Source organism: Amblyomma americanum, chromosome 11 (genome assembly GCF_052857255.1).
Source record: "Amblyomma americanum isolate KBUSLIRL-KWMA chromosome 11, ASM5285725v1, whole genome shotgun sequence".
NCBI classification, from domain to species: Eukaryota; Metazoa; Arthropoda; class Arachnida; order Ixodida; family Ixodidae; genus Amblyomma; species Amblyomma americanum.
The window spans coordinates 23,495,053-23,522,881 of NC_135507.1; the positions used below are offsets into that span (position 1 = coordinate 23,495,053).

The window sequence follows — 27,829 nt, forward strand, 5'->3', positions numbered from 1 at the left end:
ATGCAACAAGAAGGGGCGAACAAGGCCATATATACCGCACATCGCCGGTGAATTTTTGTCATCACGCCAGTTCTGCAGCGAAGAATGCGGAAATAAAGTACGCGCAGAATGCATTTCGTTGCGCTAATCCCGAAAACGTGTAGGAGAGGAGAAGTGTAGGGGGGGGGGGGGGGCATCTTTGGAATTCAAGGTTAAGTAAAAGCTGCCTGGAGATCGATCGAAAGTACGAACATTAAGCATATCGGTAAAAATTTAGAATTGAATAACGCCAGTGCAGTTGGAAGTCAGAATTATAATGTGCTGCGTGCAAACATATCGAGCTAAGACGATTAGGTTCACTTGCGCCTTTTACATCGTAAGAACGCTGCCAAGATCAACTTTGAGATCAACGAAACGGGCCGTTATACTTCGCTAGTCACTTGAGCATGCCGCATGCGGCGAACTCAGCACACTGGCGTCGCGTACCGGACGAAGCGGCAACTGCGCGTGACGTCACATTGTAGAGCGGTGAATTCAGGCAGCAATACGGGCTGCGAGCGGAGCAGATTTGATTAGCCTTTCATAGTTCCTGTCCCAAAATGAATAGCGGTTTTCGCACGCAACTATTACGTCTTTTAAGACAAGACGATACAGTTCCAAGTCAGTGCTTGACGCCTCGTCCGTCGTATTGCGCTGATAATTAAATCGTAAGCTAAGATGGCCGTTTCTCACGCGCTAGTTTTGCGCTAGATGGCCCGCTTCGCACAGCAGTGTGTTCACTTGACACAAACAGGTACACACGCTTGCAGGATGACGTCACTTTCGCCCACAAGATGCTTTTTGTCCAGGGACACGAACGCACCGAGACCAGCTCGCCCGCTAGACCACTGAACGCACGCGCGTCCGCAACTGTTTTCGCACAGTCCGGCGCAGATAATTGATGACGCGGACGATCACAAGATGGCGCGAGAAGTGACAAGATGGCGTCGTCAGGAGGTCAGTTGACCTCGGCGGCGTGCGTGGTCCGGCTGGGGGTGTTGGCGTCGGTGAGCGTCTGCTCCTGCAGCCTGCTGACGGCGATGCGTCGCGTCCGCATGGGCGACAGGGGCACGATGGAGAGGCTCACCTCGCGCTTGCCCAGGCTCAGCATCTGGATGACCTGCTCGCGCGTCAGTGACTCGAGCGCCGTGCCGTCCACCATGGTGACCACGTCGCCCGGGAACACCGAACCCTTGCCCGACACGCTCACGTCCGCGCGCTGCGGGGACAGCACGGCGCGCCCGTGTCACTATAAATACACGGGCCCACCATCGAGACTTTCTCCTCGGTGCAATCTCCGATGTTACGCGCCTCCTTGAGCACGCCATTTGCATGTTTGACGAAGGTCGAGGTCTAACGGACTGTAACCATTAATTACGCTGTAAGGGAGTATAAGGAGGAAACGCTCCTCTAAAGGACGCTCTAAACACGAACGCGCCTATATGGGAGTAAAAAGAGGGTAAGCTATTCAAAGGGAGTGCGCTCGTCCGATCAGGAGAGTGTACACACTGCGGGTTGAGAGGGTCCCTCTAGCAATGGAAGGAGAACATAATCCCTTCACCAGAGGTCTTTAGGTTAGCCACGAGAGGAGAATAAAAATCCGTTTAAATCTTGGTATAAGTACTTTCGTTGACACCCGTAAGCATTACTCATTTTTAGTGTTTGAAAAGCTACCCCGTCGCTTGGGCACATACCCTGTCCCTATAGGAGAGTGCGCCGTAGGACCTATTACTAAATTTTACGCCCTTATAGGGTAATTCGTGTTTAAAGTGTACAGGCCACTTCGTAATGCGACTACATGGTGTGGAGTGTGCTCAAGGGCAAAGGACCACACCAAGAAAGGGACGATGCCAGCGTGCAGTTACGTTCTTTTTTTCATATTGGTCCCTTGCCCCTGAACATACATTACACCGTGTCATTCGATGAGGGGCTGCCAGTGGACGAATCCAAGGTTTGCAACGGTGAACAGGCCACTCTTGCAAGCTTTGGAGTGTCTAGGGTACAGCGCGCGTTCCGCGCTGGCGTATAAAAGTTACACCGAGGAAATGCAATTGCTCATTGTGGAGGCACCTTACCTGCATTGTCAATACATTAGAATAGTTTTAGGAAGCCGACATTACCATGTATTTCTTGAACATGCACATGACGACAGTCAGCTGTAGGCGTGTAGAAGCAGTTCACTCAACAGTGCTATTATGTAACAACGCTGGGCTTAAACAGCTAATAATTTTAACGGCTGCAGATTGTCGAAACCTTCGTCGTGATGCCGCGTCATACACAATCGGACGTAAGACGGTTGTTATGATTCCTAAATGGTGTGGTTGGAAACCTTTAGCTCACAGGCTGTAGTTAATGTGGTAACGTCGTGCACAGGGTGGTTTATATTCAGTTCACAATTTTAGTGTGTAAAAACGCGTCGCTAAAGCTCGGCTTTATTTAAATTCATACTGTCATCGCTGGGATCACACGCGAGTTGGGTTTTCTACGCACCCCTCAAGATCTGTATACTTCGCGTTGGGATAAAAAAAAAGTCACGAGACGATCAGTGCAATGCGTGAGACAGAGTATGCGTCAGCATTATTGTTCCCACCTGACGGTGTCGGGTGGCGTAATTCATTCTACCAATCAACGTGTGACGCGCCGAGTCCCTCGCCACTCTCCCCATCTTCGACTCTGATTGGTGACCGCCTTTTCCCTCTCGCCGCTCGTCGCGTACCCCCGACTTATCCTCTATACACTTTTTTCCAGCGTTATCCCTCTCTCGTCTCTTCTTTTCTCTCGCTCTCGCCGTTTCTCCTCTTTTCACATGCCGCCAATGCCGGACACTTTTTACGCTAATGAGGGTTTTAATGCTGACGCATTGAAAACAGAATTTAAATTCTTATCGCAGAAGGTGATACTGACCGTGAGGACAAAGCATCGCGTGAACTGCTTGGACCTGTCGTCATAGACGCTGGCATCGATGAAGCCCAGGCCGTACGGCTCGGAGCCACTACACGAGAAGCCGCTGCCGCGGACGGCCACCTGCGAGTGTTCGCGCGCAATGCCGTGCTAAATGACGCGCATACACTCAAAAGGGACAGTGGCGCCACCTGGAGGCGGGAGGCCGCACCGTGCTAAATGACGCGCATATACTCAAAAGGGAAAGTGGCGCCATCTGGAGGCGGGGGGTCGCACCTGCTCCTTGGGTACGGATCGCATGATGGAGAACATGTCCCTTCGCGTGGTGAGGAGGCGGTAGGAGCTGCACGACATCACCGACAACACCATGGTGTCCCCGGTGCGCGAGATTAGTTTGCGCGCCTTGGACAGCGACTCGTTCACCACCGACGTGCCGTCCACGTATAGCACCACGTCCAGGGGAAGAACGGTCGACTTGTCCGCCGGGCTGTCCGCCGTCACCGTCTGCGAGTCCATCAACGCGCACTCCTGCTCTTCTGAGCTGCACTGCGTCACTGTTTAAAGAGCTAAGCGCACCAAAACTTCCGTAGTGCATTTTTGCTTTCTAATGATGCACAAGGAATCATTAAATAGAAGTCACCACGTGATATTCGCCATCATTCAGTACATAACTTGTAATTGAGTTTGTTTTTCCATGCAGTTTTGATTTCAGCAGTTGAAAGACAATTGCGACGTCACAACTGAGCACCAGGTCGAACCTTCAATATAATAACACTTTGTTCATTTGCTGCCATTCTGTGGCTTCTGGAGCAGTTTAGCGCAAAGGTTTGAATGAATTAAAACGATAAAAACAGCGGTTCTATAGGAACTTTTGTATATGCGTTTATACTCACTTGTGACGTCGCTACCATTGTCTGGCTACTGAAACTGAGAATGCAGGAAAAAAATTAAGTGCGAATAATTGTTTGTGCAATGGTGATTCCCGTTCATACTAATGTCGTACGCATCATTCCAGAGCAAAACACACACCGAAAAATTTGCTGCGGCTGTTACCTTACACGCATTCAAAGATGATACAACTGTGACAGTCACCTTTTTTTTTTAAATGCGCCTGTACTAGCTGCCTCGCTAGCGAAAAAGCCATCCTGTCTGCGAGTGAACCCTCCACTAGACAGCTGCCACCTGCCACGGTTGACAGGTGGCAAAGAGGAAAGAGGGAAATCCCCCTTTCTTTTTCATGCAGTATAGCTAGGTGGGTCACTAGTGAAAGAGCTGGTATGTGTCCTGGTGAAGCCTGGTGGCGTCCTGGAGGAGGCAAACCAGTTTCGCGGCAGCTGCAGCCAACCCAATGGTCATTGAAACTCTCTTGTATGTCCCATTGACGTCATGGACGTCCGCAGGACGTCTAAGGGAGTTTCAGTGTTCACTGGGCAAGTGGAAAGGGAGAAACCTCATAGCGCTACTGCCGCTCTGTAAAATCGTCATAAGTAACCTATGAGAAGGGTCATAGTTTAGTTTATGGGGCTTTACCGTCCCAAAGCGACTCAGGCTGTGAGCGACGCCGTAGTGAAGGGCTCCGGAAATTTCGACCACCTGGGGTTCTTTAACGTGCACTGACATCGCACAGTACACAGGCCTCTGGAACTTCGCCTGCATCGAAATTCGACCGCCGCGGCCGGAACAGAACCCGCGTCTTTCGAGTCACCAGCCGAGCGCCATTAACCACTGAGCCACTGCGGTGGCTCGAAGGGTCCATAGATATATTGTGCAAGAGCACTTGCGTCACATTTAGGTTCACGAAGTAAATTGGAGGTTTTTTAGTTTTTGATACCTTAGCTCACATTGTCCGATAAGCCCCATCCGGGTAATAACTCACTTCCACATAAATGTAGAAGCTGTCGTCTTCGCCCTTGGCTCGGCGCAAAGAGAAGCCATAGCCCCAGAATTTGTAGAATTTCCTCTTCCGGAATAGCAGGAGGTCGACCTTTTCGGGGGCATCTCGGCTTTCAGTGACTGAAAAAAAAAGTGCATGCGTTGGTTCATATCTTGGAGCAGCGTATGTACTAAAGTAGTCTGGATAATAATAATAATAATTGGTTTTTGGGGAATGAAATGGCGCAGTATCTGTCTCATATATAGGCGGACACATGAACCGCGCCGTGAGGGAAGGGATAAAGGAGGGAGTGGCTCCGGAATAATTTCGACCACCTGGGGATCTTTAACGTGCATTGACATCGCACAGCACACGGGCGCCTTAGCGTTTTTCCTCCGTAAAAACGCAGCCGCCGCGGTCGGGTTCGAACCCGGGAACTCCGGATCAGTAGCCGAGCGCCCTAACCACTGAGCCACCGCGGCGGGTATCAGGTGTCACCGCTAAGTGGTATACCCTCCACCGCTAGGAAACACAAGAGTAGAGCAGGAAGTTTGCTTACGGTCGGGTATACTGTCGGTGGCGGACTTCTGCTGGTCGTAGTGGAGCTCGGAGCTCTCGCCCCCGCTCGAGTTCATCATGTCCGCGTTCACGTTCTTGCTGCCTTTTTCCTTTAACTGTGTGCACAAAGGAGAGAAGAAAATGGGGGAGGGGACACTTAAGCTCCGCCTTTAAGGGTATGACGTCATAGCAGGTATGACGGGCCCCGTCACCGGCTCCTCTTGCGCACGCATATATACACGGCCTATAGGGGTAGCATGTCTGACTCGTTACCCAAGGGACATAGGTTAGATTCTCGGTTATTACATGCATGAAAACTGGTTTTTGGGGAAAGGAAATGGCGCTGCATCTGTCTCACATGTGGGCGGACACCTGAACCGCGCCGTAACTGAAGGGATAAAGGAGGGAGTGAAAGAAGAAAGGGAGAAAGAGGTGACGTAGTGGAGGGCTGCGGAATAATTTCGACCACCTGGGGATCTTTAACGTGCACTGACATCGCAGAGCAAACGAAAAATGATAATATTGAAAACTGGTGATTAGAAGGTCGCAACATGACTCAAGCGTCGTTAGGAGATGAAAGTATATAATTAAATGAATTGTGCTGAAGAGAAAATTCGGGTCGGTTATTAGCCCAATTTTCTTTTCAGCACAGGCGCCCGTGTGCTGTGCGATGTCAGTGCACGTTAAAGATCCGCAGGTGGTCGAAACTATTCCGGAGCCCTCCACTACGGCACCTCTTTCTTCCTTTCTTCTTTCACTCCCTCCTTTATCCCCTCCCCTTAAGGCGCGATTCAGGTGTCCAACGATACATGAGACAGATACTGCGCCATTTCATTTCCCCCCCCAGAAAAACCAACCAACCAACCAATTAATTTACTTATATACTTACATCTCCTAACGACGCTCGAGTCATGTTGCGACCTTCTAATAAGCAGTTTTCAAATATTTTTATCATTTTTCATTCCACAGCTCCACGTGTGACGTCACTACCCTGTCGTCCAATCCGGCTTTTTCGCGCACACTGGCGGCGACGCCAACTTCACCAGGTTCTCAACTGCATACGCGACCCTTAAAGCTATCGCACTAAAAACTCACAGGACGGGTACCGCTTTGTAACGAGAGGTTAGAGACAGCTGTTTGCGGCGGTGCCTATATATTATTGTTTATTCATATATTCTTTTTCTTCTATGGTAGAATGCTCCTGAGGAGACTGTGCTGTCGCTCGTGACGCCAGAGCGTTCGGACCACCCAGCGTGGCGCATTGCAGTGACATCATGCGTTTCGTCACCTCATGCTGACCAATCAGAGTTCCGTGGTTACAATAGCGCCACAGAACTGGGAAACGTGCCCATAACAACCTTGCTTTAAAAGAGGGGAGGCGGGTAGTCGCCTCTCGAAAGTTATGCATGGTTCATAACTTCATATGCATGGTTCATGGTTCATAGCATATAGTTGAACGCTGTCAAGGTTAGCTAGGTTTCACGCAACACCAATAGACTCGAAAGTAGAAGGTTTGACGTGGGCCACCATAGCTCAGTTGGTAGAGCACCTTAAGCGACACACGAATACCGTGGGTTCGTATCCCCATGGCGGCGAGTGGTTTTTCCTTCTATTTTTAATCTCTGATCTCTCAGGTAGAAAGTTAGTACACAACTAATTTCCTGTTGATCTTTCAACGCCACAAATTGAAAAAAGAAACACTTCGCTATGCTTTCCTTGATTTCGGTGACTGTTGGCTTGCTTCAAATATATGCTAATTCAGCCCATCGTATCCCTACCCCTGTATCCCCATATGCACGCTAAACCAAATGGAGTAAAAAGGCAGTAAGCTCTCCTCTAGCACAAACCCCTTAATAATAATAATAATAATAATAATAATAATAATAATAATAATAATAATAATAATAATAATAATAATAATAATAATAATAATAATAATAATAATAATAATAATTGGTTTTGGGGGAAGGAAATGGCACAGTATGTCTCATATATCGTTGGACACCTGAACCGCGCCGTAGGGGAAGGGTAAAGGAGGGAGTGAAAGAAGAAAGGAAGAGAGAGGTGCCGTAGTGGAGGGCTCCGGAATAATTTCGACCACCTGGGGATCTTTAACGTGCACTGACATCGCACAGCACACGGGCGCCTTAGCGTTTTTCCTCCATAAAAACGCAGCCGCCGGGGTTCCCCTTTACTTACTCCCTTTTTACTCTCATATAGTTGTGATTGTGTTCAGGGTGTAGTGTAACGTGTTTTGCACACCGTCGTCCTCATAGCTTCCTGCTTTATGGATTGCAGCGATGTCATAGCAAAACGCCCCTGGCGTCTGCTCAGCGACGACTGCGTGCTGCGGGGAGAGTATAGGGTGTGCAATGTACCCACCGCGACCATGAGCTTCCGGAAACTCTTGGAAGCGTAGCACAGCAACGGCTTCTGCATCTCGGGCAAGATGTCGGTCATCTCGTCGATCTGTTGGTGGCGTCGCTCGTCGTCGGGGTCCTGCTCTCCGGACGCCTTCTTCTTGTCCTCCTCGATCAGCTCCTGTAAAGTTAATTAACCCCTGTAACGTTAATTAACCGTGTCTTTAAAGACGGGTGGCGTACTCAGTGAATTGCGCCTTTTTCACAAGGCCGCTTCTGCGCATGAGCGCCTCTTCTCCGGCTCATCTGGTTAACCCTAACACTCTTACTACTAAGTTAAAAGAAGACTGAAAAGTAAGTGCGTCGCAAGCAACCACGTTCGCCCAAGCTGTTTCGAAGAAAGTTTGCTGAGAACAAGGCACATGAAACAATGGTTACAGGAAACAAGCAGAGTGCTACAGAACTCAATGTGGTCATGCGAAGTTGCAACAATGGCATTTCATATTTGCAGAATTTGACTGTTCAGAACAGCACTGCAATGATTGTTATTTGGTCCGGACCTATACTAGTACTGTGCACCAATCGAAGAACTTGGGACAAGCGAAAAAGAAACAAACTCCGGAGGCTGTGCGCCTTGCGAAAGTCGTGATATAGTGCGCACATCACAGCCGCCCAGCATTACTATACTGGTCGGTCGGTGGTCTGCGATGTTCACATGCACAATCGAATCGGCGGGTGCTTACAAGTGAACTAAGCCAGTCCATAGAGTTCTTGCGTATGCATGAGATGAAAACATTGAATAATTGAACAGCACGCATGCATTCGTGCAGTGGGGTAACCCAGGCGTAGCACGAGTTAGATGGCTAGCTTTTGAAACAGAGCCCACTGTCGGAGAGGGATCGTTAAGAAAGGAAAGACGCGATAACTATCTCTCTCAAGGGACTGCCCCTTATAAAAATAGTCCATAAACAGTCTACAGACTTCTTACAGACTCTATTGCTTTCCTAGCGATACTTATTTTTCTCTATTCATAGTCTGTACACAATCTATATAGACAAAATTTAGTAGAAAGATGACTGACGCCAACCAGGTTAATTTTTGAAAAACGCGACGTTAACCTGGTTGGCGTCAGTCATCTTTCTACTAAATTAATTTTCCCAACCAGGCAGACTTCTGTCAAATGTTTTCTTTTGAGTATATACAGACAAAAGTCTACTAAAAGTGTATGGCTATAAATCTGTAGATTGTCCGTAGACTGTCTATAGGATTTATATCGCCTGTAGATTATTCCCTAGTATTTGTCTATACACGGCCTATAGATTTTACAAGATAAAAGTCTATGGACAGTTTATAGAGCGTCTAAAGAAATGTTTTTAAGGATGAGTGCTCACCATGATGCTGGGTATGGCGCAGAGCTGCTTCTTATTGTACAGCTTCCTCCAGTCGAAGTCGTCGAAGAAGGGGTGCGTCTTGAGGTCGGAGTAGATGCGCGACCCTAGCCTCTCGGCGGGGTTCTTGCGCAGCATCCGGTACGTCATATCCTTGGCGGGCGTCGTGGCCGAGTGGCCGTGCTGGTCCGTGGCCCGGGGCCACTTGAGGGGCGCCGTTATAATACGCTCGCGCAGCATCTGCTTCGTCTTGCCCCGAAAAGGCACACGGCCCGTCATCAGCTTGTACATGACAATCCCCGACGACCACCAGTCCACCGAGCGCCCTGCGCCGAGAATGACGGTAATGATGATGAATAGAGATGTTTTCGGTGCACAAATGGTTAATGATCGATACGGGTCCTCAAGATACGCTGCATGTGTAGGTTTCCTCAAGATACGTTGCATGTGTAGGCTTGTATAAACCTGGAATAAAAGCGGCCAAGTTGAGCATGATTTCTGGAACGTTATTTGAAGGTTAAGTGCGGCATAATAATCTCAGGTCAGGCATATGGCCTAAAAGATGAAGGTGTGGTTTCGGCTAGGTAGCCTCAAAGCGAAGTTCTTGTTGTGACAGGAATTCTGAGGCGCCTGGTTGCTAAGATGAAAGTACATCCAGTCACCTCCTTTGCACTGCTTAGAACGCAGCTTAGAAAGCGTACGTATCTTATATTCTTTACCCCGCGGTTAACGCTGAACATGAACAACGTTCCCTCGAAACGTTTCGTTGCTGTTTTGAGGCTGTGTGTGGAGTTGTATTTGGAGTTACCCGAATTGCTGTGCTGTACACAAGAAGGGGGTGGGGGTCCAGTCACTATGTCACCTGTAATATTAGTTACAGCCTCCTTTCAAAGTCTGAGGTATTAAACTTTGTTCACATCAGCTCAAATTAAAACAATATAGCTTCTCTTTTCATAGCGTAAGGCGGCGAGTTGGCCTTCGCTTGTTACAACTGTTAAAAAGCAGCCAATTTTTGTTCACAGTAAACGAAGCTATACACGAAATGTGGTTAGAACTGATCTCGCGTATGTCTTCTGAGTGACGTTGTTGTGACACAACGTTGAAGTTAGATAATAGAGAACACGATGGACGGCCCCTCGCATACGCAGCATTGGCGACCGCAGCTTGCAATTATTTGACAGAAGCTCAAATACGCTCGGCTTAGCCTACCAGCTGAGATTTCACGTGAAGCTATTTAGAGCTAAGCACACTCACCCTTCCAGAAATTAGTATCTGAGACTTTTTTCCCCTATTCAAGGGGTGCCCTCAACCCTGTGAGATGAGAGCTCCCATTCCAGGGCCCACGTGGCCCAATTATTCTAGGGCGAGGCACTCTTGGGGGGCCGAAGGACTCTAGGGGGCAAGGTAGAGTGACGCCCCCTATACTTTTCCTATAGTTCTCCAGCCTCCCATAGAATGTCCCGTCTTAGAATCACTGAGCCATGGCCCCGATGATTCTAGGGCGAGGCACGTACTATAGGGGCCCAAACACTCTAGGGGTGAAGTAGAGTGACACCCCCTAGACTTTGCGTATAGTTCTCTAGCCTCCCATAGAGTGTCCCGCCCTAGAATCACTGAGCCATGGGCCCGATGATTCTAGGGCGAGGAACGTACTATAGGGGCCCAAAGACTCTAAGGGTGAAGTAGAGTGACACCCCATGGACTTTGCCTATAGTTCTCTAGCCTCCCATAGAATGTCCCACCCTAGAATCACTGAGCTATGGGCCCGATGATTCTAGGTCGAGGCACGTACTATAGGGGCCCGAAGACTCTAGGGGTGAAGTAGAGTGACACCCCCTAGACTTTGCCTAGAATTCTCCAGCCTCCCCTAGAATGTCCCGCCCTAGATTCACTGAGCCATGTGGCCCAAAATTCATGCAATGTCCTAGAGAGTACGTGTCACTATAAGAATACTTGAACCCCCTAGAGTCATTGAGCCGCATGTCCCCGAAGACATATGTATGGCCCTGGGCTGTACACGCGAGTTACTCTACCTAGAATATTGGACCCTTTTATAGTAGTGCTAGACGGCCAAATGCCCATATAAGGTCCTGGGTGGCTTGGGCCATCCACCACTTTGACCACTTGAACCACACTATTGTGCAAAGACCATTCTCGACCGCGCCCTCCAAATTAATGGCCGTCCCAGATAACGATGTCGTTGGACCACGGGTGAACGCTGCAGAGCGTAAGGTAGCACAGTGTTAAAGCCGTTTACTGCACAGAAAGAGTCCCGTACAGACATGGCTGTGGAACATTTAGGGTACCTTGCACCCAGGTGCCCATTCCAGGAGTCGTATACGTCTGGAAAAATTGAATGAATTGAAGCAGTGGCTTTGTGCCGGACTGGTGTACAAGTTCGGAGTGTTCCACGTACGAGGCAGATGCTTTGTCGCTGGTCATAGCCGCGGTTCTGAATTACCATGGACACTGAAAGATTTTGTCATTGCCTACCTAGAATGAATGCGTTCAGACAACGTGTGTGGGATGCCTCGAGTTAGCTTCAGACCCAGTTACTACAATGGCCACCCTCTGCAAGTCCATAGTGTTTCTGCATAATGAAAAGTGAGCTGCCGTCAATTTCCGTGCTTCTATTCAATGGCGCATTGTTTTGTTTATCGCGCCCTTACCGTACGGCCGCCTCTTGAGTATCTCCGGTGCCATGTACGGGATGGTACCTGCCGACTCGCCGTCGTTGAATTCAAACGGAGTACGCTTGAAGTAGTGCCTCAGGATTCGCTTGGAAACTGCAGTTCGAGAAAAATGGTCAGTCGGTATAAAACACTGAGCAAAGAAGGAAGTGAATTCCGCTATGTACAATACATTCGTGTGCAGTCACCAGCCACGAGCCTTTCTGTGGAAACGTAAATCACGTGTTCAATGTGCATCCACGCAGAGACTCTAAATCAAACGTTTACTGTTGGACTTACTGTCATTAGTACTGGCACCACCACATATGCTATGCCTTCCGATTAGAAAAGTATATGCCACAGTCTGCTACGGTTGAATCCCTTATAACGAAGCGATTTATAATGAAATGATGGACATAACGAAGGAGTGACGATTCCGCTGAAAGATCGATCTACACGGCTTATAACGAAACTACGGCTATAACGAAGTAATCTTCGGGCCCCGTCAACTTCGTTATAACGAGGTTCAACTGTGTATACATCAGTATAGATGATAGGAAAGCATGCCGTTTGGTTTTAGCGAATAAAAAAAACGTTTGGTAGCCTGTTTGATGAATTAAGCTGTGCTCATTTGGTGAAAGTTGCTCTGTGGGCAGTGATATCACATTCCGTAACCGAAAATTTCGTGAATTGGACTGAAAAAACGATATTTTATGCCCTATTTCCCCGCAGCATGTTTGAAAATTTTACCATTTTGAAAAAGTGAGAATTTCGGTTCTTGAAATTTTTTGAAACTACGTAAAAATTAATTTTCGGAAAATTTTACTCCCGAGATTCCCCCCCCCCCCCCAAAAAAAAAAAAACCCGGAAAATTCTTTGAATGGAGTATCACACTGTCTGTGAGGGCTGCGCATGCTTGGCGACGGTGATGCCAGCGGTTCAGGAGGTGCACCCAACTCTGCTCTTTCCTTTGAGCTGGGCCGCTGTGCTTCTGGCAACGCGAGCTGGGCGTTTGGATTGGTGACTTAAGTATCTTAAGTATCGTAGAAGCGACAGGCGGTGTATTGCGAGCGCTTGCGCGGCAATAAAGTTCAGTGACCCGTAATCTTGCGAGCGACTCTCTTACGTCAGGGATAAACCTTATATAGTACACTCACAGTGACCGTGGCAGACCTTGGTAGTGTCGAAGTCTATTACCTTGACCCTTCCGCCGGGCATTATCAGCATGCTGCGGGATCGTACACCAGTGAGGGGGAGGGAAAGAGAGAGAGAAAAAAACGAGTGTGCGTATCAATTTGTGAAGAAGCACACCTGTATGTGGACTTTCGATGCATCCGGCTTCAATGTATCTCGTTAGCCTGTAGTACTCGAGGGCACTGTGATATTAAGTATAGGCTACTTGCACAAAAGTTTAACTATTTGTGGTCACTGTGTACTCTTAAGTGTACGTCAATAGAAGGTTTCTATAATTTGATTGTATACCCGATTGTACACTTGTTTTTTTGTTGATAATATATTTCACCAAACTTGACTTGGATGTACAACTGTACATGCTTCTATGTGAAACCAACTCATGTAACCATGCCTAGAGTGATTAACAGTATGTTCAAATAAATAACTGAATCCCACAAAAGTGGGAATCGATGAGCACTTCGGTGAGCCGCGCTGTAGGCCATGACTGCAAGACGGTTAGTGGTATAGTGGAGTTTTGCGCGCCAAAGCCGAGAGAGCGGCGATCAAGCCCGCTATATTTGAGGGCTCTCCTAATCAATTTCAACCAGTTGAGATGGCTTGTAGCGTCGAATAGAATCTCTGTGCACGGCAGTTTTCGGATTTCGCCTCCATCGGAACGTGGTCACAGTGAATGGATTCGAACGCATGACCAAGTGCTTCGAAACAAACGCCAAGTCACTGCGCCCTCACATCGGGTGTAACAAAATTTTCATGGAATATCTCATCATTGTTCGCTTCCTAAACTTGACTGATCCTCTCTCTACGAATGTGAAGTTTACTCCAGGAAAGAATTTTAACCTGTTGAGTAAAAGACGCTATAGACGCATATAAAACACATATGCGCAGTTCGAAAGAAGGCTGGAAAGTTAAAAAAAATTGGCAGTGGCTTAGGTCGGCTATGCCAGGATATACGTAGCGAATGCTAAGGCATAGCTTGGTTAGCCTTGGTTAATCTTGATTGCAAGTCCAGGTTAGTCTGGTTTTCTGGTTAGTTGTTGTTCCGTGGTTCGTCACGTGACCAGTCACGTGGTTGGTCACGTGGTGCGGTACGACCACGATGGGAATGCGAACACGGCGAAACTGCGAATTCGCGGCCAATGTAGCTTTCGCTACAAAAGCATAAACTAATGCTCTGATCAGCGTATTTCACCTCAGGGCATGCCTCTAATAAAAAAATGGGTGTTGCACGGACCCGGTAAACCAGTTGTTATGCTCTGTATATAAGCTATGCACTACTTTATAAAACTGCCGCCGCGGTGGCTCAGTGGTTATGGCGCTCGGCTGCTGACCCGAAAGACGCGGGTTCAATCCCGGCCGCGGCGGTCGAATTTCGATGGAGGCGAAATTCTAGAGGCCCGTGTGCTGTGCGATGTCAGTGCACGTAAAAGAACCCCAGGTGGTAGAAATTTCCGGAGCCCTTCACTACGGCGCCCCTCATGGCCTGAGTCGTTTTGGGACGTTAAACCCCGATAAACCATAAACCATATAACTGCACTATAAACAGAAAGGAGTAAAAAGGGAGTGATCTGTACTTTAGCGCTCTCCTTTGTGCGCTAGAGGACTACTCTCTTATAAAAATGTCTTTAGACAGTCTATAGACTGTGCATGGAGTTTTGTCTATGAACTCTATAGTCTCTATATATACAAACCTTAGAGAACAGTCTATAGGCAATATAAATCCTATAGATAGTCTATACACAATCTAAAGAATTATTTCCATACAATTTTAGTAGACTTTTGTCTTTAGACAGTCTACAGACTATGAATAGACAAAATGAAATATCTATAGGAGGGCAATATACTCTATAAAAGTCTATAGACTGTCTATAGACCATTTTTATACGGCTTACTTCCTTTTAACTCCCATGTAGGCGTATTCGTGTTTAGAGTGTGTTTACTCCAAGAAAAAACGGAGTTAAATGGCAGGCTGACGTCTGCCTCGACAGGCAACGGGACAGGATGGTACTCTCCTATAAAGGGAGTGTCATGTACTCCCTCGAAAGTACATTCTCTGGAAAAGAGGGTGTAGAACATTAAGGGGCTCACTTGGAGACCTTGATGTCCCTGTGGAGGAATCCGCGCAGGTGCATGTGCTCGACGGCGAGTATGAGCTGTGCCATGATGATCTGCACGGCGTCTATCTTGAGGAACTCGGCCTTGGTCACCACCCGCTGCAGGTCCAGACCCGGGATGTACTCCATTATGGTCACGTACGCCTCCTGCCGGCCACAGTTGTCCTCACCAACCACCGCCTTTACTGAGGAGCCCGTCCGCTTTCTAGCAGGGTTTTACTCTCATATTTATACCAAATATTCATAATTCATACTTTAATACGTCATCATGTGCTCTTTTGTGTGGTTCTTCAGGCTCTTTTACGCGTTTTCCTTTATTTCACTATTATGTTGTAAGCCTTCCAGATGTTTCACAAATAGTTACTTGTGATTTCCGCCATGTGCTTCCCTGTGATTTTGCATTGCTTGTGTCACTGCTTTCTCTTACTTGTTTTATGTTATAACTTATTCATACCATATAATTAGATTGCATTATCCATGGCGCGCTCTCCTCCGCCATACGTGGCGGTTTTATTCAGTCAGAGTGCTTTACGTCCTGTGTCACCGACTTTTGTGGCTATATAGACCTTTTCACATCTGCCTTATTTCCACTGGACTGTGCCAGCAGCGTTGTTATTGGCGGATTCCATACAGGCACTGAGCCTCTACATGTAGTGGCTGTGCATGGGATTACTACGCTGAGGGAGGTTTTCGACTTGACGCCTCACGCATACTAGACAAACAAAAGGAATTTTGCAGAAAGGTTGAACAAGCTGTCCCAGGGATAGAAGGAATCTATTTAAATCTCGCGTCCTTCTCAACGCAAGAAAAAGAGACCTCTTCAAGGCTTAATACTCGTCACGTGGTCTGGTCAGTCCCGTAGCGTTCGCTATAGCGAAAACTTCGCCAAAGCGAAACGATCGTGGCTATCGCCCAAAAGAGCCGCAGATAGTTCGAGTTCAAAGTGCACGTACCTTTACGCAGTAGCAAGAGTAGTACTTGACGAGGAACGGGTTACGGATGACCGCAGCGACCACTTTATCCATGGCGGCCTGTTTGTGGCGTGCGAACCGGTCCATGTTGACCAGCTTGAGAGAGGCCTCGAAACCCACAGGCTTGTAGCGGGCCAGGTACACGGCTCTGCAGACACAACGCCAGATGAGCAAGTGCCGAAGCCGTTGAAGTTTGACAGCTGAACACGTGAGCAGGGGTATGAGAAAGGAGACTCGAACTAGCATTCGGACTGAGCTGTTCGGTGACCTGTTCATGCACGGGGTCGTCAGTTGACGTGTCTAAACCGTAAAGCTCCACTGAACATAAGTATCAGTCAGCTCAGTTCATTGTCTATACTACTAACCGCAGCGGTGGCCTATAGTCGTCGAGCATAAGCCTCGCATGCGGGGTTCGATCCCCAGTGCCGCCGGGTACCCACCGGTGATACAAAGGGTACAAGCTTCCCCTGGTCTGATGCTCGGCTTATTGAAGGTGAAATGCTTGGGAAATGGGTCTTTGACCCCACCTTGAGCAAACGTAAATACCTTGTGCAATGGCGCTATTTGGCCGCAAGTGCCCTTGCGCCATAAACATGCACTATAACCATCAATGTCGTACTAGTTTTGACAAGTTCTGTCGAATCGTTGACGCCAGACCGAAGCCGCCGTCCATTATAGTTGGTGTTCCAGCCTCCTGGAATCTTAAAATACCCTGTCACGTACCCTAGCGTTAAGAGGATTAACCACGAATTACCCGCTGCGACATCATGAAAATCAGTCGACGCCATTGCCTGGGTGGCCTCTTTTGAGAGGCATTGAGCTTCGTTCTTTTTGCTGTATTCGACTTTAGCAACTCGCGAGAGCGCTGCTTTTCCGTCTTGAAAGTTAGAGATGACAACGCACCCTCCCAAATCAGCATAAACAGCCCCAAACATTAGAGTTCCTTCCTTTATTCCGGGAACGCGCCAGTGGGCCCGGAAGCTTTTAATGAGCACTGTACTCGACAGTAACGATGCCTTGTTAGTCGCATTCTTCAGAAAAAATGAAAAAAGAACATAAGCGTAAACTTAACGTACCCAAAGCCTCCGGCGCCTAGCAGTTTGACGTTCTCGAAATCGCGAATCTTCGGGATGTACGTTGCGAATGGAAGCGTCTTAGGGAGGTCCATCTGCGCGAAAGCGGAGCATCATAAAGATGCAGATCCTCTAAACGAAGAGTGCAATGGCTTGCTAATGGGATATAACGAATTTAAGTCCGGTTGAGGCGATGCAAGCGTCGATCGCAGCTTCATATATCGCTTTCGTTATATACAGCCCGTGTTGATCGAGCTTCCAAGGGAAATCGCCATTTCTTCGTTATATCCATTATTTCGTTATAACGAGGCTCGACTGTAATTCGATGTGGCGCATCACATGCATAGTGGTGAACGACGGCGTTTTCATTGCTCAATGTTCCTTCTCACTTTTTACAGCGAAAGCTGTTGTAGCTCGGGTTTAGTCACATAGCCTTCCATTCTACTGTGTAATCTACAGCGTCGGCTCTAAGACGTTCATTGCTTAGTGACATAATTTAATTTAATTCGGTTGAATTCACTTCGACGGCTGCCACGTACCTGCCAGCCGTTGCAAGTGGCAGAGTGGAGAGAGGTAAAGCACCCTTTCTCCTTTTAGACATAATATAGCAGAGAGGGAAAGAAAGTTTAAGGTGGATAGCGACGGGTGGCCGAGCGGTTTGGGAGTTTATGGTGAGAAATGCAGCGATGGCGTAGAGGTAGAACATCCGCCTCGCGTGCAAGAGGACCGGGGTTCAAATCCTGGTGCCGCGCAATTCTCCACCGGGTTTAAAAAAAAAAATCTGCGTGTCGATGGAACTGCATAACCAGGCCTGGAGTGCGGCCTTATCTCGGTGACCAGAAACGACAACGCACTCTCTCACCAGAGCAGGATTTGGCCACCCTGGTGTAGTACTTGGCCACAACCTTCTATGATCAAACCAATTAACCCTCGGCCCTCAGTCCCCAGCGGCTGCAGAGCAACTGACCACGGCGGCGGTCAGACCTGTGACGCAGCGGAGGGTGCTAAGAATCTCTGGCTCCGGACAGGCCGCCATTGGAATCTGAATCTGGCAACGTTTAACGCTAGAACTTTAGCTAGTGAGGCTAGCCTAGCAGTGCTGTTTGAGGAACTAGCGGGAATTAAATGGGATGTGATAGGGCTTAGCGAAGTTAGGAGGACAGGTGAGGCGTATACAGTACTAAAGGACGGGCACATACTGTGCTATCGCGGGTTAGAGGATAGACGAGAACTAGGTGTGGGTTTCCTCATTAATGAGGATATAGCTGGCAACGTAGAGGAGTTCTACAGTATTAACGAGAGGGTAGCAGCTATAGTAATTAGGCTGAATAGGAGGTACAAGCTGAAAGTGGTGCACCCACATCCAGCCATGATGACCAGACCGTTGAAAGCATCTATGAGGACGTAGAATCAGCAATGAATAGAGTAAAATCGCAGTACACTGTACTGATGGGCGACTTCAATGCGAAGGTGGGCAAGAAGCAGGCTGACGACCACGCGGTAGGTGACTATGGGATAGGCTCTAGAAATAGCAGGGGAGAGTTATTAGTCGAATTCGCGGATAGAAATAATTTACGGATCATGAATACCTTCTTCCGCAAACGAGAAAACAGGAAGTGGACCTGGAAGAGCCCCAATGGTGAGATTAAAAATGAAATCGACTTCATACTATGCGCTAAACCTGGCATCATTCAGGATGTCGCCGTCCTCGGAAGGGTGCGTTGCAGCGACCATAGAATGGTAAGGTCTAGAATTAGCTTAGACTTGAAGAGGGAACGGAAGAAGATAGCGAAGAAGAAGACCATTAACGAGTTAGCCGTAAGAGGGAAAGCACAGGAGTTTAGGATAGCGCTGCAAAACAGATATTCGGCTTTAACTGAGGAAGATGATCTTGATGTTCATTCAATGCACGATAACCTGACATCAATAATTACGAAGTGCGCAGTAGAAGTAGGCGGTAGGACAGTTCGAAAAGATACCGGGAAGCTATCTCAGGTGACGAAAGATCTGATTAAGAAGCACCAAAACATGAAGGCATCTAACACTACCGATAGAATAGAACTAACGGAGCTATCAAAGTTAATAAATAAGCGCAAGGTAGCCGACATAAGGAAGTTTAATATGGAGAGAATCGAGCATGCTATAAAGAACGGAGGTAGCCTAAAAACAGTGAAGAGGAAACTAGGCATAGGTAAAAACCAGATGTATGCATTAAGAGACAAGCAGGGCAATGTCATTAGCAATATGGATAAGATAGTTAACGTAGCCGAAGAGTTCTACACAGACCTGTACAGTAGCCAATGTAATCAGAGCGCTAATGAGAAAGACAGCAGTGCACAGCAATGCGTCATACGGCCAGTAACGAAAGATGAAGTAAAGAAAGCCTTAGAAGCAATGAAAAGGGGAAAAGCAGCTGGGGAGGATCAGGTAACAGCAGACCTGTTGAAGGATGGAGGGGACATCGTGCTAGAAAGACTAGCCACCCTGTATACGCAATGCCTTATGACCTCGACTGTACCAGAAGCTTGGAAGAATGCAAACATTATCTTAATTCATAAGAAGGGAGACGCCAAGGACTTGAAAAATTACAGGCCGATCAGCTTACTATCCGTTGCCTACAAAGTATTTACTAAGGTAATCGCTAATAGAGTCAGGGCAACGTTAGACTTTAATCAACCAAATGATCAGGCAGGCTTTCGTAAAGGATATTCCACAATAGATCATATTCACACTATCAATCAGGTGATAGAGAAATGCGCAGAATATAGCCAACCTATATATATAGCTTTCATTGATTACGAGAAAGCATTCGACTCAGTGGAAACCTCAGCAGTCATACAGGCATTGCGTAATCAAGGGGTAGAAGAGCCTTATGTCAAAATACTGGAAGATATATATAGCAACTGCACAGCTACTATTGTCCTCCATAAAGTCAGCAATAAAATTCCAATAAGGATGGGCGTCAGGCAAGGAGACACGATCTCGCCAATGCTGTTCACCGCATGTTTGCAGGAGGTATTTCGAGGCCTGAATTGGGAACAGTTGGGAATAAGAATAAATGGAGAATACCTAAATAATCTGCGATTTGCTGATGACATTGCCTTGCTGAGTCACTCAGGAGGTGAACTGCAAATCATGATCAATGAGTTAGACAGGCAGAGCAGATTGATGGGTCTAAAAATTAACATGCAGAAAACCAAGGTAATGTTCAACAGCCTAGCAAGGGAGCAACCGTTAACAATTGGCAGTGAGAGCCTAGAAGTTGTGACGGAATACGTCTACTTAGGGCAGGTAGTGACAGCTGATCCGGATCATGAGAGGGAGATAACTAGAAGGATAAGAATGGGGTGGAGCGCATATGGCAAATTCTCGCAGATCATGAGTGGCAGTTTACCAATTTCCCTCAAGAGGAAAGTGTACAACAGCATAATCTTACCGGTACTCACCTACGGGGCAGAAACGTGGAGGCTAACGAAAAGAGCAGCTTAAGTTAAGGACAACGCAGCGAGCCATGGAAAGGAAAATGATAGGTGTAACGTTAAGAGATCGGAAGCGGGCAGAGTGGGTGAGGGAACAAACACGGGTTAATGACATCCTAGTCGAAATCAAGAGAAAGAAATGGGCTTGGGCAGGGCATGTAATGCGAAGGCAAGATAACCGCTGGTCTTTAAGGGTAACGGAGTGGGTTCCAAGAGAAAGTAAGCGTAGCAGGGGGCGGCAGAAGGTTAGGTGGGCGGATGAGATTAAGAAGTTTGCAGGCAAAGGGTGGATGCAGCTGGCAAAGGATAGGGTTAACTGGAGAGACATGGGAGAGGCCTTTGCCCTGCAGTGGGTGTAGTAAGGCTGATGATGATGATGATGATGGTGAGAGCTGAGGAATGTGGAAATGGAACGTGTTTGCCACGAGTGTGGCTCGTGGAAGGCGGAGGTTATAAAGGCGGAGGAGTGGGTTCCACGGCACAATGCAGTCCTATATGGCTGGACCAAAGCTACAACAGCTTTCGCTGATTCATACGCTAAGCCAGTAATTAAGCCTAACTCTATGCAACTTCTTTTCTTTTCATAATAGGCACAAAAAAAGGTGCAGCCAAGAGATTTGGGTCGCCAACAGAGAAATTTGAAAATTGGTTCATAGTAGACGTAACTGCTCTACACTGGAAATGACAGAGGAATATGGAAGGGATATGGGTAGAGGTTTGTAGACTATAGCGGCCAGCACCTACAGGAGGTACTACCAGGTTTCGACTCCGGGAGCCGTCGGGAACAAGCATGATCTTGGCACACTGTGTTTGTGTGCTCCGCTTTGCAAGGGCACAGACACTCAGGAAAAGTGCCGCACGGTCCCTGGCCAAACTGCGCCTTGCGTACCGTGACGTCAGTTTTTATCGTAGTGACTTTTTTAAAAATTCCCGCTTCAACCGTTGGCTTGTTCCCGCGGCGGGTATTCGAACTGCTGGAACTCGTTTCAGGGCAATTTCCGACTTGTAACAAGGAGAAGCCCATTTTACTTCATCGCTTCCTTTTCTGTGGACCACCGCGCCTCACTCGGATGTCGACTCCCCCCCCCCCGCACGAAGCATACCTACACATCGTGCGCACCATATTTTCGCCACTGAGCAGTAATAATGAAACCTGGACTTGTAATAGTCAACGTGAGGAAAATAGCCGGTACTGAGCGTCATCGACGCGCATCACATGCTGGCGGCGTCAATTGTCGCATTGGCAGGAATGCCTCGTGTGGCAGTTATTTTAGTGTGACAGTATAAAAATAAGAATAAGAGTGTTTTTCGTAAATTCCCCGAGTGTAAAATACCATGTAAAAGTGCGAAACGCAAGGGTGGAAGGAAGGCTGCCTAAGGGAGCCGGCATGGGGGAGTATATAGGGAGTATAATCCGTTGAAAGTCTGACACGCGGGTGTGTAAGGGAGTACAGTATACGAGCAGACGTGAGGGAGTATACGGGGGGTATAACCCTTTTGAACTCTGTTCTGTGCGGATGCTTTTCCCCGCGGGCACCGCTCTTGCCTTGTCCATGCGCGCGTTGATGGAGTCGGCGATGAAGACCCAGTCGGTGACGGGCACGTCGCACATGCGTTCCAGTGTGCTGGCCACCTCGCCCACGATGATGATGAGCTTGCGCATGTTCTCGCCTTGGGCCTTGGCCACGTCCGGGTCCCGCTTGATGCACTGCAAGCGCCGCGCCGTGCAAGTTCTTTCGTCCGGCAATCCTGGACAGACGCTATGCTTCTCCTACCACGTGACACGCACGTAGGAACAAATAAGACACGCTGTTCACATTCTCTGCCAGAAACAGTGAGCACTGCTTGCACATATGGAGAAAAAGGGTGCCGCCATTATAGTAGATCCCCTGAACACATTGGACTAGCAAGTCGGCATGCGATTCGGCCCCCAGAATGCATAACGCATATGCAGTCGCGTCGTGGACGTATAGACACTGTGTCCCGTTTACCTATAGTCAACGCCCACAGAAAAAAAAATGAAGGGGACTCTTAAACTCCGCCTTATAAGGGTATACTACGCGATAGTGTAATGGATTAATTCCCATATATGGAAAGGTAATTCTGTTTTACATTCAGTGATCCTTGGGAGTCCTATACCCCTCCTGGCGCAGTGGTGCAGAGGTTAAGCGATGCGCCACTGCCATACGATGGCAGTGCTCGCGCTTGCCGAGTGAACAATCAATAACTTCAACCTGACACGGTGGGCAGTTTGCTCATTATCCGGTGGGCGGTTGTGATGAAGCCTCAAGGTCGCGTGACCTAGGTGGCCCACTTGCTTCCTAGGTTCCTCAATGGGGACTACCTGCCAGAGCTATGCTCGTGACATTTCGCACACAACGACGACGCCGGAGTTTCTGCGTAACGGGGCCTTTAACGCTATCGCGTTAGAAGTTACTGCCTCAGATGAGCGTATGAATCCGCGATATCAAGAGTCTGTAGTCGGATACAACTTAAGTCTGCAGGGAAGCTCCGCCCACATTCAAGACCGCCGCACAGATTTCCTCCGAGACAAAAAAGTAGACCGTTGTTAAAACTTTTCTTGTTACCTAAACAAAAAAAAATTTGCGGGGAGTCGTCTAAATTTTAAGGGGCTGGTGTTGGTGGCAACAGGGGAAGGGGGTGTCGTAGAAGGGAGAGGAGAAGCGGTAGTCTATTTCAATTTATTTGCGTCGTTGGTGTGCCTTGCATAGGACTATCAAAGTTAATGACTCCAGCACTCATGACAAAGATGGCAGAAATTCACTGTCGTGTGTGATTACAAATTCGGTGCCTTCAGATAAGCCGAGGGTGTGTAAGGAGATCACTAGTCGCATCGCAGTGCACGTACTACGCTACATATACGTATTACAGAGAAGCCTAAGTAATTTTCAAAAATAGGCTTTTAAGGCTAAAAATATGACTTTTGCGGCATAGCATTACCAGCGTTGGCGGACACCGGAAAGTTAGTGAATCGTCTTCGGTAGTAAGCTGGTTTACTAATTTTTGATAATTAACTTTTAACCTATTAGAGTTAGGCACCTAGTTGCAATTGGAGATTTGTAGCCGGTCGTTAGTAGCCGCTTACGTTGCGTCAGTACGTTAGTAGTTCTAGAATTTTGAAAACGCGGTTATCCTCGGGGCTGTGGCTCGACAAAATTTGGTTACGTCGTGCCAAAAATACACGCGCTTTCGAAAGCATGCTGGCAAAGCAATCCCTCCAGTGCGCGTAACTAGACGAAAAAAGCAATATTTTGTCCACCCACAGCGGCAAGGGTAATTGCGTTTCCCAAATTCTGAAAACTGATATGGCTATTACTAACGACCGGCTACAAATCTCTAATTGCAACTGATGCTTAACTCTAATAGATACAAATTTAATTATTAACAAATGGTTAACCAGCTTACTACTTAAAACGACTCACCGGTTTTCTGGTGTCCGCCGACATTGGCAATATATATAGAGTTTGAGTTTATTTCCAAAATCAAGGACATACAATGGCTGTGGTAGATACAAGAAGAAAAAGTTACAATGGCTGCAGCAGGGCGGACAGAAGGATCATGAATAGACTAATAGTTAAAACAGAGGCAAAAAACCCAAAAAGATACAATTCAAACAGTAAAAAAAAGAAAAAGAAAGTACGCCGTACACAGCTTATTGCAGCACACAGTCACAAGCACAAAAATATTTCTAACAAGTCACCTACAGAGCATGCTATGCTATGCTGAAAAAGCCATATTTTTTACCTCAGTAAGCCTATTTTTGAAAATTACCTAAAGTCTTCCCTGTAACACCTGCTATAAAGGCCTCCATAACCATAAAATGGCGCCAGCGCGCGTATTGTGCGCCCACCATGCTGTGCAGGCTGATGAGGTTTTCGACCATGCTCCGCATGTCCTGGTAGGTGATGAGCTGCTTGTTGATCTTGAGCAGGCACTCCTGCGCGTGCAGGACCAGCTCCTCCTCGCAGAAATGCGTCAGCGGGTCCCGCAGCAGCGACACCTTGCTCTCGCGCTTGATGAACACCTCCAGCAGCGTCGTGCACGTCTTCGGGATCTGCACAGGTGCCGGGCCTCACTGACACCCGCGGCGGTGTGACACGAACGTTGAGCACTACAAGCGGATGTAAAGTGTACTTTCAATGCGTAAGCATTGTGTGGCTATGTAGGTGGCTTCGGCGTGGACTAGATAACCTCGGTCCTATAACGGAGGAACTATTTAGTATACCGAAAAAAGAATGGTATCGTCGGATAGCGCATTGAAAGAGGATATGCAAAGTACACAATGGCTAAGGTGGGTTAATTAGGTAATTAATTCGAGTCAATTAAAGTAAAAAACGGTTATGTGGACACCCGAACGGCGTGGACGAGAGCTTGTCTGCACTGCAAACGTGGAATAGAGCATTGAAAAACTTAAACTGGTAACAAAATGGTCAATGTGGTTTAAGAAGATAATTAATTAGAGCCAATTGAGGCGAGAAAACGCTTCTGTGGACACCCGAACTGTGTGTATTGTCTGCACTGTAAACGTGGAATAGAGCATTTCTACAATGCGAGTGCCGCAGTGATCTCAAGTTTTTTTTTTTTTGTTTTGAAGCGAAAGACTACGTTAGGTAAAGCCGATATATCCGTGCGTTGCCGGCTGACCTTCTAGTGAGCCAGAGGGCAATTGTGGCTATAGGCTTTACCATATATGGTCCACCATGGTGTCGCACCACTTGACCGTTTACCTTTCGATTCGCCAGTAGAGGGCGGCAGAACAGGCCGCAGCGTTCATTGGGTGACCAACCTCTCGCAATCAACCATTAAGTGCCACCTGCCAGGGTGGCAGGGTGGGCGCGTTGCCTATCCAGTGTGCGGAGCGCACTCAACGTTACAGACGCCAAGCCCAACTACTTGCCCGATACACCACAGCTTTCACCTATCTATAAAGGTTCAGCAGTAGTTAAACCGCAGCTAATGCTTTTCGATCTGTCACTTAATTCGGGCTGTTTTTTGAAGAAAGTTGACCCTAGCGCTAAGTGGTCTTTTACTTGTACCGAGATTTAATAATAATAATAATAATAATAATAATAATAATAATAATTGGTTTTTGGGGAAAGGAAATGGCGCAGTATCTGTCTCATATATCTTTGGACACCTGAACCGCGCCGTAAGGGAAGGGGTAAAGGAGGGAGTGAAAGAAGAAAGGAAGAATAGGCGCCGTAGTGGAGGGCTCCGGAATAATTTCGACCACCTGGGGATCTTTAACGTGCGCTGACAGCACACAGCACGCGGGCGCCTTAGCGTTTTGCCTCCATAGAAACGCAGCCGCCGCGGTCGGGTTCGAACCCGGGAACTCCGGATCAGTAGTCGAGCGCCCTAACCACTGAGCCACCGCGGCGGGCATGGAGTGAAAGAAGAAAGGAAGAAAGGGGTGCCGTAGTGGAGGGCTCCGGAATAATTTCGACCACCTGGGGATCTTTAACGTGCACTGACATCGCACAGCACACGGGCGCCTTAGCGTTTTTCCTCCATAAAAACGCAGCCGCCGCGGTCGGGTTCGAACCCGGGAACTCCGGATCAGTAGTCGAGCGCCCTAACCACTGAGCCACCGCGGCGGGCATGGAGTGAAAGAAGAAAGGAAGAAAGGGGTGCCGTAGTGGAGGGCTCCGGAATAATTTCGACCACCTGGGGATCTTTAACGTGCACTGACATCGCACAGCACACGGGCGCCTTAGCCGCGGTCGGGTTCGAACCCGGGAACTCCGGATCAGTAGTCGAGCGCCCTAACCACTGAGCCACCGCGGCGGGGAAACACCGAGACTTGCGCAAAATGCAGTAAACTCACCCTAGGGAAGAGCGTAGTCAGCGTCTTTGCGCACTGCTTTCCTCTTTCAGGGACTGAAAGGAAACATTGTGTGGGCAGATATTGTTAGTGGGGTGTGCTTTTATCAGCTTCAGCAGAAATAGCTGTAAATAAGTAAAACTTTTTGCTGGGGTATAGTTGGTCCATGCTAAAAATTTCCCAAGAAGGAATCGTTTTGCTTTTAAAATGGAAAAAAGAAAACGGGACAAATGAATATTTGCTTTTCCTGGGAGCGTGTCGCTTTTCTAAATTGAAATAATAATAATAATAATAATAATAATAATAATAATAATAATAATAATAATAATAATAATAATAATAATAATAATAATTGGTTTTTGAGGAAAGGAAATGGCGCAATATCTGCCGCATATTGAGTTGGACACCTGAACCGCGCCGTAAGGGAGAGGTAAAGGAGGGGATGAAAGAAGAAAGGAAGAAAGAGGTGTCGTAGTGGAGGGCTCCAATAATTTCGACCACCTGGGGATTTTTAACGTGCACTGACATCACACAGCACACGGGCGCCTTAGCGTTTTGCCTCCATAAAAACGCAGCCGCCGCGGTCGGGTTCTGGGGATTTCTAACGTGCACTGACATCACACAGCACACGGGCGCCTTACCAGTTTGTCTCCATAAAAATGCTAAGGTGCCCGTGTGCTGTGTAATGTCAGTGCACGTTAAAAATTCCCAGGTGGTCGAAATTATTCCGGAGCCCTCCACTACGGCACCTCTTTCTGGTTCCGCATAACCGGTGAACAGGTATGAAACGGAACTCACGTGACTTTTCAGCCATCGCGGCCAACAAGTGGCAGTTCCTGAATACGCCGAGAAGACCTCAGTGCGCTGATCGGATAATTTCTCACCCTCGGTAAGAAGCAGCGTTGGAGAGCAATACCCGGATCAAACTGTTGGTACACGAGCCTTTGCCAAGAAACAGCATGCACGTGCAAACGTTCGGCCATTCTTCTTTTTTTTTGTCTTGCTCTGTACCTTTGTCTTCTTCTTTATATGTGCACTCTAAACACGGATGCGCCTACATGGGAGCAGAAATGGAGTAAGCTGTCTTCTAGCGCACACCCTTTTTATAAAAGAGTGTGCTCTAGAGGACAGCTTACTCCCTATTTACTCCTTCCTGTTTGGAGTGTAGCAATGGCGTCTTCCTCGCACCCATTTGCACCAAATGTATGTGAGGCGGCGTTGTATTCGAGGAAAACCACATATAACAGTCCCCCTTGCTTGTGGCAACATATCGTGTCCCCTGGTAATGATAATGCGAACATATTTTATGAGAAAAGAAAGCGCAGTAATTGTCGCACTGTCGGTGGACACCTCAACCGTGCCCTGAGAGAAGCATTGATGGAGGAAGCG

The 27,829-nt window shown here is 47.8% G+C and overlaps 2 protein-coding genes across 2 annotated transcripts in view; one reads left to right on the forward strand and one right to left on the reverse strand.

Moving 5' to 3' along the window:
- Positions 1-27,829, forward strand: part of LOC144110587 (uncharacterized) — a 159,214-nt gene that overhangs the window by 92,293 nt on the left and 39,092 nt on the right. The window lies entirely within an intron of this gene.
- LOC144110971 (microtubule-associated serine/threonine-protein kinase 2-like) lies at positions 177-27,296 on the reverse strand. The gene is made up of 16 exons (XM_077644043.1): positions 27,239-27,296; positions 26,444-26,496; positions 24,467-24,670; positions 22,133-22,303; positions 17,120-17,211; positions 16,026-16,191; positions 15,047-15,219; positions 12,925-12,995; positions 11,768-11,884; positions 9,102-9,424; positions 7,733-7,891; positions 5,352-5,466; positions 4,796-4,932; positions 3,196-3,423; positions 2,923-3,042; positions 177-1,237 (listed from the first exon to the last, which is right to left on the reverse strand). The coding sequence occupies exons 1-16, from the start codon at positions 27,252-27,254 to the stop codon at positions 977-979; spliced, it is 2,406 nt and encodes an 801-aa protein (XP_077500169.1). The 5' UTR covers positions 27,255-27,296; the 3' UTR covers positions 177-976.

Excerpts from the sequence above, each read along its gene's own strand:
- LOC144110971 (XM_077644043.1), bottom strand. Across the intron at positions 15,220-16,025 it reads ACTCTTGCTACTGCGTAAAG|GAGGCGTACGTGACCATAAT; the intron begins GTACGTGCACTT and ends TGTGGCCGGCAG. Across the intron at positions 7,892-9,101 it reads GCGCCATACCCAGCATCATG|GAGCTGATCGAGGAGGACAA; the intron begins GTGAGCACTCAT and ends TTAACTTTACAG.